The 12,361-nt window shown below is 40.3% G+C and overlaps 1 protein-coding gene across 2 annotated transcripts; it reads right to left on the bottom strand.

The window, feature by feature from the left end:
* Positions 1-741: 741 nt before the first annotated feature.
* KIAA1586 (KIAA1586 ortholog) lies at positions 742-10,598 on the bottom strand. 2 transcript variants are annotated; one of them, XM_038554409.1, is made up of 4 exons: positions 10,460-10,598; positions 9,807-9,890; positions 4,213-4,293; positions 742-2,995 (listed from the first exon to the last, which is right to left on the bottom strand). In XM_038554409.1, the coding sequence occupies exons 1-4, from the start codon at positions 10,478-10,480 to the stop codon at positions 821-823; spliced, it is 2,361 nt and encodes a 786-aa protein (XP_038410337.1). In that variant the 5' UTR covers positions 10,481-10,598; the 3' UTR covers positions 742-820. The 2 variants fall into 2 exon arrangements, with proteins under 2 accessions (XP_038410337.1, XP_038410338.1); XM_038554410.1 differs by lacking the exon at positions 4,213-4,293.
* Between the last annotated feature and the right edge of the window lie 1,763 nt (positions 10,599-12,361).

The raw sequence follows: 12,361 nt of genomic DNA, 5'->3' as shown, positions 1-12,361 counted from the left end.
AGAGGCCGAGACATCAGCAGAGGGAGAAGCAGGCTCCCCATAGGGAGCCTGATGTGGAACTCAGTCCCAGGGCCCCAGGATAACAACCTGAGCCAAAGGCAGATGCTCAACCACTGAGCCATCCAGGTGTGTCCCTTCAGTTTTTTTTTTTTTTTTTTTTTTAAGATTTTCTTTTATTTATTGAGAGAGAGAGAGAGAGAGAGAGAGAGGCAGAGACACAGGCAGAGGGAGAAGCAGGCTCCATGCAGGGAGCCCAATGCGGGACTTGATCCGGGGTCTCCAGGATCACACCCTGGGCTGCAAGTGGCGCTAATCCGCTGAGCCACCCGGGCTGCCTCCCTTCATTGCTTTTTTATATTTAATTAAATAAAAAAATTCACTTAGTCCTACTGAGCTCATTTCAAGTGCTTAATGGCCACACATACCTATAGATTACTGTATTAGCACAGATACAGAAATGAGTAAAAGCCAAAAGGCTTGCAGTTTTTATTCCATTTCTCATTTATTTTATATAATTTCCAGGGCTTAGAACTTACTGGATTGTAATTCTTTTGCAACCTTACTAAAAGTAAGACAGCAGAAATGGAAATGGTTGGATACTCTGTATAGGACTCCTTGGAATATACATCATGGTCCACTGTTTCAATCTCTAAAAAAAATTATAAAGCTCCTAAAAACAACAATCAAGTTCATCTCTTTGGAGAATGCCTTTTAAACAATGTGTTAATAAAAGTTTAACAATTGGCTTTCAAAAAATTTTTTAATATATAAAAGATGTGTAGCACACAATTACAAATGGTAAAAACATATACAATATCCTTTATTGTAAGTTCCATATAGCCAGCTGATTCTCATAGGTTTTTGTTGATTTTTGCCTAACTCTTGTATCTGTAGCCAACCTATGATTACAATTTGACCAGGACTTTACAAATGGTGTTGCATCCCAATCTGTTAACTCTTTCCCCAATAAATTTATTGTCATTAAATCTGATATGTGATCTATTGTTAAACTATTTCTCACCCTTGTACAAATTATATTCATTAAATTGAATCCTCTTTCAGCTTCAGCATTATTGATTGCAATAGTGTTAACTATCTTTTTAGCTTTCTGTATAGTTGTTGGAATGGAAACATTGTTTGATTTTATATTATTATTTACAAATTCCCGAAAATCACTCAAATCAATTTCATATTTTAAAATTTCACATAGATGAAATAATTTTTTTTCACCAGCTATCCATGGTGAAGTTACTTCTTCATAAGGCCATGCAGAAGGTTCTAGCAAGTCAAAATAATCAAAAATACTTTCATTGTGGTTTCTGTCAGATACAAGGCGTAAGTGCATGTGTTCAATTATATTTTCTAGTAACATACTTCTAGGAAGAGCATTAAATTTATTATTTTTATTAAATGGAATATCTTTAAACTTATCTGACTTAATCAAACCTTCAATTTGAGACTCATGCTTTCCAGTACCAATTTTTAAATTTTCCAAAGCTCTTATGGTGCGTTTGATTAATTTTTGTGCTTTTTGAATATTAGTTGATCTTGACTGTAATGCAGTTGAAAGTAGTGAAAATTCTTCAAGAATGTCAATCATTAAAGCCAGGTCTTGCAAAAAATTAATGTTAGCTAATCTCTTTGCCAAACCAGAGTGAGAATTAGAAAAATGCATATATAATACAGGATATGCATGCCATACAGCAGTAGCCGCTTGTAAACTACATGCCGCCCATCTTGGTCCCATTACCCGGCCAATTTTAATAATTTCAATTTCAAGATCTTTAGCTACAGTTTCTAAAAGCTTGTTTTGATTTTTATTAGACTGGTGATAAATGGAATAAATTTTATCAAGAAATAGTTTAAAATGATTAACTTGTTTTATTTCAGATATTGAATCATCAAGTGACAAATGCAATCGATAGTTTAAACAGTTCCAAATAATGATTTTAGGAAAATTTTCTAACAACTTTGTAGCTACTCTAGACTTTTTTCCCAACACTGTATTAGCACCATCAGAACAAAATGCAATTAAGTTTGCTTTCAAATATTCATCAGTAAAGCCACAATCATTTAAAGTACTCAATACTGTATTGAAAATATACTCTGCTGTGGTTGACATCAATTCTTTTAAAGCAACAAACAACATAACTGGTGTGGGAGCCGAATGAACTGTGCACTGGAGATAAATCACTAGAATGCTTTTCTTTGAAACTGTAGATGCCTCATCAATTATGATGCAGATTTTGGCATTTTCTTCTATAATATTCTTAAATATCTTCATTTTCATTTCTTTTGCGATGTGTTCTGCTATTCTTGTTGCACTGTATCGCGTATTTAAACAGTTGACCTCTCCATTTTTCTCTTGTAATTCTACTGCCCCCTCAATATCAGATAAAGGTCTATTATGTTTTACTAAACTGTAAACAGTATTGAAAACTTTTACAGTAGCATCAATATTTTTATTATTTTGTTTATGCACTAAATTAGAAATTGAGTCATTAATTGATTCCTTTAACAAATCCTGGATTTTACCATGGGCTTTAGAAACATCATGTTCCCTAATTTTCTTCCGCAGAGAAGCTTGTCTAGTAGTTTTATTACTGCCATTTGGAGTTACTAAATATGCAATCCATTCCTTGGACACATGGACATGCTTTTCTGCTTTCGATCCCAAATGCCGAACTGCTGAACAATCTTTACATCCTAATTTACCTTCTTTTATTTCAAGCCATTTGTATTGTTCTGTAAACATCAATGCTTGTTTTTCATTCCAACAATCTGGAAGCACAAGATTATCTGTTTCTTCCTTTGATGAACATGATGGATTTTCTTCAGTGATTGGCTGTTCAACGTATTTGAAATTCGGTTCCTTTGACTTAGACAATTCACATTGACTTTTGTTATTACTACTTTCTGTGTCTGTTTTCACCTTCTTCACATTTAAAAAACGCAAAAAATCTCCCTGCCGTTTTGGCATTTTAGGGAACAGAATCTGAAAAATAATTTTACATATATAAGTAAAGCTCTTGACAACACTTTAAGGGTTAATGTAAAAACTTCTGCTAGTGATTTTAAATAATTTTAGAAATAAATTTTGAATTAAAATACTTACCTTGATTTTTGGTTTGTACCTATAACTTCAATATGACTTGCTATTTCTTAAAAAATTCACTATCATTTTTTTTTAAGTTCGTTTACTTTTTTAGCAATCTCTACACCCAATGTGGGGCTCCAACTCACGACCCTGAGATCAATAATTATATGATCCTCCTGACTGAGCCAGCCAAGGCACCCGTTTTTAAAATTTTATAATCAATAATGTTACAAAATCAGACTATGTCTGATTATCATCCAATTGGACGAAGAAGTTGCTCATATGATTTACAAATGAGTATAGTTCTTTTTTTTTTTTAAATTTATTTATGATAGAGAGAAAGAGAGAGAGAGAGTGAGGCAGAGACATAGGCAGAGGGAGAAGCAGGCTCCATGCACCGAGAGCCCGACGTGGGATTCGATCCCGGGTCTCCAGGATCGTGCCCTGGGCCAAAGGCAGGCGCTAAACCGCTGCACCACCCAGGGATCCCCAAATGAGTATAGTTCTAATGTGAAAAGTGGTTAATATTTTTCCTTAATAAGACGAAAAGTGAAAAAATGAAGATGTATACCAGAACACTACCCACTCATCAATATCAATATCTTTGTTAAATTAAAAAAGAATTTTCAAGTACTGCAAGGTTTCCTCAATTTTTCATATAGCATACAGTCTAGCAATTTAGAGGTGTATCAAATTTTTGGGCTTAATCTGCATAAACATTTTATCCATCACTTTTTAAAGTTTACATAATCAATAAATAATACATCAAGCCCCAAATTGTAGTTTGACATTTCCCTTGGTGTAAGTATTCTAATTATGTTGCAGGAGTGTGCTGTTATATAGTTTTTTTTTACCATTCAGATACAATAGGTATAAGTAACCTCAAATTAAGATATGATGAGTTTTGAGTATTTTCTACCTTAAATATAACAATTTATTTCCTTGTAAGTTTATATACTTTAATCTTTTTAATATACTTTAATTTTAATAATGGTTTACAAAATTAGCTCACAAAACTGAAAAATCTAACAATCAGTTCTTGCAAGCCAGTTCAAGCCACTTCCAACACACTTTGCACTTACGGAACTGAAAAACCACAAATATAACATACTTACATCATTATGACAGGTGCTAGGCTTTTCATTATCACTACAGACTAGATAATTGTATTCAAGAACACATTTTGATGGTCCTTCCTAAAAAAGAATTGATTAAATTTACAAGTCATGAAAACCATTCAAACCAAACTTGCATCTATAATCAGTAGGTTTTTGTTGTTGTTCCTTAGAAAAAGTCTTACAGGTGGCACAAAATAATCAGAAACAAAACCAGCACAGAAAAAGACTCAGAGTAGATGAATAAGTAATGATAACAAGACCCAAAGAGAAACTAAATCTACATAGAGGAATAAAGCCATGTGGATTCCTTAGGAAATGGGAAATAGTATAGGGAGAGCATTAAAAAGACTTTTATCACGGTACTATTTTTTTTTTTTTAACTAGATGACTACCAATAATCTTTTAGATATCTAAGCTCAAAAATCAGTTGTTTTTTTTTTTTAATATTTTACTTATTTATTCATGAGAGGCAGAGAGAGAGAGATGCATACACAGAGGCAGAGGGAGAAGCAGGCTCCATGCAGGGAGCCCGATGTGGGACTAGATCCTGGGACTCCAGGATCACACCCCAGGCCGAAGGCAGACACTCAACCGCTGAGCCACCAGGTGTCCCAAAAATCAGAATTCTTAAATAGCTCTGCTTTATTCTTCATAGCCTTATACAAACAAACATCAACCCCTGAGTTTCTCAATTCTTTCTTTACATACATACTACCTGCAACACACACTGGCCCTAAATACCTGGGTCAGAAACCTAGATCAGGAACATTAGAGCTGGGTTTCAAGATCAGCAAAGTATTTAGTGTGGGAAGACTAGTAACAAGATAATCCAAATAAATAGGTATGTAGTACTAAAATAGGGTGAAGGCAAGACCAACAATCAGGAAGTACGCTATTCTGTATGTATATTACAATAAAATTTATATCAAAGGTAAGAGCTCTTTTTATCTACAAATTTTTATCATTCCTTTCAGCATATTGTGTTTATTTAGCTGCATCAACATATAGATGGTATGGTAGAACACAAAGAGGATGCTATGCTATCACGTAGACTGAAGGCTGGAAAGAGATTTATATGGAGACTAAGGAATCCATAATTATAGATACATTAAGTAGTAACTTTTTGCATCTGAAGAACCCTCACTCAGAGAACTGTACCCAACAGCATTTCATCTTTATTGGGTGGTACTGTAAAAAAGCAGAGAAATAGGTATATCCTGGTGGATCCCAGCATACGATGGAGTCACAAAGAGAAGTAAATTCTGTCTCTGAGTGATTTTATTTTATTTTTATTTATTTTTAAAAAGACTTTATGTATTTATTCATGAGAGACACAAGAGAGAGAGGAGAGACACAAGCTGGAGCCTGATGCGGGACTTGATCCCTGGACCCCAGGATCATGCCCTGGGCCAAAGGCAGGCGCTAAACGCTGAGCCACCCAGGCGTCCCTCTCTGAGTGATTTTAAAGTAGAATTAAATTACCACTGTTTAAAAAAAAAAAAAAAATTACCACTGTTTTTTGTGTGTGTGTGGCAATAGAGAGGTGCCTGGCTGGCTCAGTAGAAGCATGTGACTCTTGACCCACGGTGTAGGTTTGAGCTCCATGTTGGATGTGTCAATTAGTTAACAATAAAATCTTTTTTTTTTTTTTTTTTTTTAAGATTTTATTTATTTGAAAGAGGGTAATCGAGAGAGAGAGAACATGAGCAGGGGAGAGAGTCAGAGGGAGAAGGAGAAGCAGACTCCTTGCTGAGCAGGGAGCCCAAGGTGGGGCTCGATCCCAGGACTCTGGGACCAGGACCCAAGCTGAAGGCAGAAGCTTAACCGACTGAACCACCCCAGGTGCTCCAACAATAAAATCTTAAAAAAAAAAACCCAAAACACAACAGAAAATTAAATAAAGGTAGTAGGAATATTTTTTACTCTCTTCTGATACTTCAATTCTACTTAGAGCATACAAGCATACCTCTGAAATACTACAGACCACAATGATAAAGTATCACAATAAAGTGAATCAAATGAATTTTTTGGTTTTCCAGTGCATATAAAAGTTATGTTTATACTATACTGTAGTCTATTAAGTATGTAATAGTGTTATGTCTAAAAAAGGTACACAGCTTTATTAAAAAATACTTTGTTGCTAAAAAATGCTAACCATCATTTTCAGTGAGTTATCATCACTGATCATAGATCACTAAAACAAATATAATAATGAAAAAGTTAGAAATATTGTGAGGGATCCCTGGGTGGCTCAGTGGTTTAGTGCCTGCCTTTGGCCTGAGGCGTGATCCTGGAGTCCCGGGATCGAGTCTCACATCGGGCTGCCTGCTTGGAGCTTGCGTCTCCCTCTGCCTGTGTCTCTGCTTCTTTCTCTCTCATGATTTTTTTTTTTTTTTTAAAGACACAATTATTCAGCATCAAGATCAGACTTACATTTAGCAATCAACAGCATGGGTGCAAAAAAAAAACAAACAAGAAAACCACTACATTAAAACCCTTTGTTGGAATGCTTTACACTTTCCACAGAACAGAAACTAAAATAATTTGTTATATAATTAGTCACAAATACAGTCCTCGAGTTTTTTGCCTATACACATGAGTATTGTCTAAAACATGTCTTTGTAGCAGCTAGGCCCTGCCACCACTGTACTTGGCTGAGTTCACAAATCTGTTGTAACCTGTAGCTTCCCTGTCACTTCTCTGGCTCTCCTCTCCTGCTAAGCTTTGTTTCCTGGCAGTAATTAACCACAGGGACCAGAGCTTCTGCCTCCAAAATTTCCTCCTTTCATGGATCCAAAATTTGAGGTTTGATTGTTGTACTGCCAAAATCGTTATAGCTTCCACCACTTCCAAAGTTGCTTCCATCATTACCAAACCCATTCTAGCCATCCCCATTGCCACCATATCCACTACCACCTCGACTGCCCCGGAAGCCACCTCAACCACTGAAGTACCCTCCACAACCAAAGTTGTCATTCCCACCAAAACCACCTCCACAACCACCACCAAAGTTTCCAGAACCACTTCGGCCTCTTTGGCTGGACGAAGCACTAGCCATCTCTTGCTTCGATAGGGCTTTCCTTACTTCACAGTTGTAGCCATTCACAGTATGGTGTTTTTGAATGACAATCTTGTCTACAGTCATGGTTGTCATATGTCACAAAAGCAAAACCTCTTTTTTTGCCACTGCCTCGGTCAGTCATGATCTCAATCACTTCAATTTTCCCATACTATTCAAAATAATCTCTTAGATGATGTTCTTCAGTGTCTTAATGCCACCAACAAAAATATTTTTTCACAGTTAAGTGGGCACCAGGTCTTTGAGAATTTTCTCAGGAGACAGTCCTCTTTGGTTCCACGACTCTTCCGTCTACCTTGTGCGGCTGAGCATTCATGGCTGCGTCCACCTCCTCCACAGTGGCATACGTGATGAACCCAAAGCCTCTGGAGCGCTTGGTGTTGGGGTATCTCATTACCACACAGTCTGTAAGCGTCCCCCATTGCTCAAAATGGCTCCTCAAACTCTTATCAGTGGTTTTGAAGCTCAAACCTTCAATGAAGAGCTTCTGCAGTTGCTCAGGCTCTTTAGGAGACTCTGACTTAGACATGACAGCGGTGAGAGGGGAGACTTTAACGATGCTTACTCGGCAGTGTCCAGGGGCAGAAAGTCTCTCATGATTATATAAAATATTAAAAAAAAAAAAAAAAAAACTGTATGAATTGCTGAAATGTGAGAAAGACACAAAGTGAGGAGATGCTGTTGGAATAATGGTGCCAACCAACTTGCTTGACACAGGATTGCCACAAACCTTCAATTTGTAAAAAATACAGTATTTGCAAAGCACAATAAAATCAAGGGCAATAAAACATGGTATGCCTGTGTAATTTGCTTCTCCTTATGGAGCTGTCCAATATTGGATCCTTTTTGGAAAGAAAACTAATAAGTTCTATCAAGTTGGATGTACAAAACTCTGGATGCAAATATACAAAAGATTATACTTTAAGTTAAATTTAGAGATTTTTAAGCCTCAACTGAAAGAAAGCTGATGCGTTAACTCAGTAAAAATTTGTGATAATTTATTCCAGAGTATATAAACTTACACCCAATTATGTTTCCAATCTTAATTTTGTAGATTCCTTTTCTCAAAGGAATGTGTCATAACACCTATGTCACTCCTAGTTCTACTTGCACAAAATAGCATCAAGATTATAATGTCTCATTCTTTTTTTTTTTTTTTTTTTTTAGATTTATTCATGAGAGAGACAGACAGAGACACAGGCAGAGGGAGAAGCAGGCTCCCTGTGAGGAGCCTGATGTGGAGCCTAAGACCTTGGGATCATGACGGGAGCCAAAGGCAGATGCTCAACCACTGAACCACCCAGGCGTCCTGTCATTTCTTTTTTATACTATACTCAGGAAGAACCAAAATTATTTTTCCCGAAGACCCATGAAATATTCCTTCCAAATACTTTTCAGTACAAAAAACAGACACTGTGGCTCTTCAATTTCCATAGCTACATCACTTAATCCACAACACAGGGAAGGCAGAATCAACATACAACTTCTCTTGGTACCCCTTTATTTATAAGGTCTTGGGTATCAAAAAAAAAAAAAAAAAGAGGGGGGGTTACTATATGTACTGTTAACGGGGAAAAATGTCAAGGAAATGTTCTTGCAAAGAATTTCTCTACCACACTACTAGGACAAAAAACCATGTGTTACTACCACAATGTTTAAAGATGGGATTTTATTTGATTTAGAGAACAACTGATATTTGAAAAAGAAAACTGTTTTTATCAAGTTGCCCTAAACCTAGAGAGTAATTAACAAACATTAAACAGGCACTCATTTAAAGAAAAATTATACATCTTTAATAGCAAACTTCAACTAATTACTGCTTTGGAAAAGTTTTTAGCTACTAAGATACCACGTTAAACAGTGTCTTTGTAAAACTTTAGTTTTGGGTGAAGACCATCCCAAAATACATCAGGACCCCTTTTCCCCTAAACCAATACAAAAGCATGGTTCAGAGAGCCATATGTCCCTTGGTAGAGATTCCTGGGTTCCGCCTTCAAATTCTGATTCAGTAGATGTTGTACTTGCACTATGCTGTAACATGATGATGTCAGAGGTGGGTGAAGTCTTCAAGCTATTTGCCTTCATGTCATGAAACTAGAGAACGCTCAGATTTTGAGTTCCTGCAACCCTTCTTGTTTTCTACCTCCTTCCTCATCTGTTAGCGGCCCCTTCCCTCGAACCTGCAGGTCATCTCTTAGAGGACACTCTTGAGAGACCGGAACTTTGCGTAGGTTAAGCATAAAATGGCGCTAAGAAGGCACAGGAAGCATGATTAAATGTGAGGCATGTTTTTTCGAACAGTCTTTGCGGTGTCCAGTGCAGGTGCTCAGAGACCTCCTCTGGTCAATTTCCTAACCCTACGCCAAGCCCCCAAGTGTCTGGTGCACCTACCAGACCTTCATACACGGCGGCTCAATGGAGAACGCGCAGGTGAGGTATCCTCACATAACGGGCTTACCTAAACGCATGGTCTCGGGATTCCGAGGAAAACCCGAATATCGTTGCTACTTACGCTAACAAACTGAATGTCATCTTCGTTTTCATCCGTCGTTGCCTCAGACGCCTCGGGCCCAGCTGGAGGGACAGATTCTATCATCTATAAAAACAAGCCAGGACACGCTTAGCTATGCAGCCACAGCCTCGGAGGAAGAGACTGTCCCCGAAGGAACGAAAACGGGGAGCGCTCTAGCAGCAAGCTCTCGAGGAAAGCGAGTGGAGCCGAGCGCACGCAGAGCCGATGGAGGCGGGGGATGCCTCTGCAGACGTGGAGCCACAGGCAGCGGACGCCGCCGGGAACCTCTCACCGGCCCCCGCGCATCCCCCCGTCTCCTCGAGGAGGAGGGATGCACGCTCCCCGCCCAGGGGCGAGCCTGTCTCAAAATGTCGCTCTCGCGGCCGGGGCAGCTGCCACGGGGAGCTCCGGGGCCGGCGCAGGGAGCCGGGGGCCGCCGGGCGGCCATTGTTGCCGCCGGGTCCTCCTTCACACCCGCACCGGGCCCGCCCGCTGGGCTCGGCCCGAGCCGCCGAGCCTCTCGCCCCGCCGCGGGGCTGCCGCCGCGCACCAGGCCTCACGCTCCGCCAAACACAAAGCCCTTCCCTTCCCTTCCCGGCTCGGCTCGGCTCGGCTCGCCATGCCATGCCGCGGCCCGACGCCCGACCACTCACCTCCGACCCCGGGTCTCCCATTTCTCCGACGGCCTAACTGACAGCACCGCCGCTCCTGCGGGCCCCGCCGCCGCCGCCGTCGCTGCTGCGCCCGCCGCCGCCGCCGCCGCCGCCACGACTTGCCTTCCCGCCCAGCACCGCTTCGCGCCGCCGTGACCCGCCCCTGCGTGAGCGCCGACGCCGCCGACGCCGCCGAGGCCGCGGGCGGAAAGAGGTGCGAAACCGCGTCAAAAGGCGGAGCGACCTGCTGTGGCCCGCTCCACCCCCGAGCCTCTGTCGCGCAGTCTGGGCCCGCCTCCCTCGCGCCGCGCGGGAAGCTGGGAGTTGTAGTTCTCGTCGCTCCTGAGACTCACCCGCATATTTGAAGAGTGGGGAGGGGCTCTGAATGGTGGCTCTTGTGTTCCTCTAAGCTGTTACTGTACTAGCCTAGTATAATAGATGACGTTTCTCTCTCAATCAGCGTTTCCCTCTCCCTACCTTTTCTCTACTTTTTTCCTTTTGTACAAATACTGATCTAGATGATGTAGATTAGTGGTGTTAAAATGCTCTTTCTTTTTTTTTTAAGATTTATTTATTTATTTATGATAGAGAGAGAGAATGAGAGCAGAGACACAGGAGGAGGGAGAAGCAGGCTCCATGCACCGGGAGCCCCACGTGGGACTCGATCCAGGGCTCCAGGATCGCGCCCTGGGCCAAAGGCAGGCGCTAAACTGTGCTCAGACACTTTCTTACCAAAATAGTGGCCCACTTTTTTCTCTTCAATATTTACACACGAATGATTGTGAACAGGTACAGTTTATGAAAACAAAGGTTTACTGATAATAATTTTTTAAAAAAGATTTTATTTATTCATGAGAGACACAGAGACACAGAGACACAGGCAGAGGGAGAAGCAGGCTCCATGCAGGGAGCCGGACGCGGGACTCAATCCTGAGTCTCCAGGATCAACCCTGGGCTGAAGGCGGTGCTAAACTGCTGAGCCACCCAGGGATCCCCCACTGATAATATACTTTTTAAAGATTTTATTTATTTGAGAGAGAGCGAGAGAGCACAAGGGACGTGGGAGAGGAGATCAGACTACCCTAGGTGGGGCTCCATCCCAGGGCCCTAGGATCATGACCTGAGCCAAAGGCAGATGCTTATCTTGCTAAGCCACCCAGGTGCCCTCTGAGGATATTATTTAAAGCTTTTCCCCCTAGCCCTATGAGCCCAAGATCACCTAACAAATCTGTAGTCCCACAAATTTCCTTTGTAATTTTGATTTTGCTATGGCCTCCAATGAGTGAGATCATGCAACAGAGGAACTATGAGGCACATCACAAGACAAAGGAATAGAGTTATTTGAAAATTTTAAGAAAGGGAGGGAGGTGAAACAGTATTTTGAGGTACAAAGGCAGTTAGGTCTGTGTGCAAAGAGTTCATGTCACATCTGGGCTACAAAGTAGATCCAGAGTCCTGTTAACTTGGAAACTACAGAATTAACATAGATACTAATTGTTGACACAGAATCCCCCTATCTGTAGCCCTGCACTTAGTTTGGTATGAGGCTGGTTCTCTGTGTCACAATGACCAGCCAAAGGAGGGATATTTCATTCTTACCAATAGATTTTCAAACAACAAAGCTGTTACTCTATGATTTTAGAGAACAAATTTTCTCATTGTGTAAATAAGAAAGCAGTAGTCACCAAGGTCACCTTGCCTCTACAAGTGCGGTATTTCTTTGGGAGAAATATTGTCTGTTAATTTTTCAGCTGACTTTATCTCTGTTACTTGAGTGCAGCAGATATTTACTTTCTCTTTTGGAGGCCTGTTTTTGCTGGTTTAAATGAGAACATGGCATTTGATTGCTTATGTTCCACAAAGTGCACTACAACTGCAGGTGCATCTGCACCAAATAAATTT

Source organism: Canis lupus, chromosome 12 (genome assembly GCF_011100685.1).
Source record: "Canis lupus familiaris isolate Mischka breed German Shepherd chromosome 12, alternate assembly UU_Cfam_GSD_1.0, whole genome shotgun sequence".
NCBI classification, from domain to species: Eukaryota; Metazoa; Chordata; class Mammalia; order Carnivora; family Canidae; genus Canis; species Canis lupus.
The sequence above is the reverse complement of the archived record's forward strand: the minus strand, read 5'-3'. Positions and strand labels throughout refer to the sequence as shown.

Excerpts from the sequence above, each read along its gene's own strand:
- KIAA1586 (XM_038554409.1), bottom strand. The coding sequence starts at position 10,480 with ATGGGAGACCCGGGGTCGGAG. Across the intron at positions 9,891-10,459 it reads TGGGAGACCCGGGGTCGGAG|ATGATAGAATCTGTCCCTCC; the intron begins GTGAGTGGTCGG and ends TTGTTTTTATAG. Across the intron at positions 4,294-9,806 it reads ATGACATTCAGTTTGTTAGC|GAAGGACCATCAAAATGTGT; the intron begins GTAAGTAGCAAC and ends ATTCTTTTTTAG.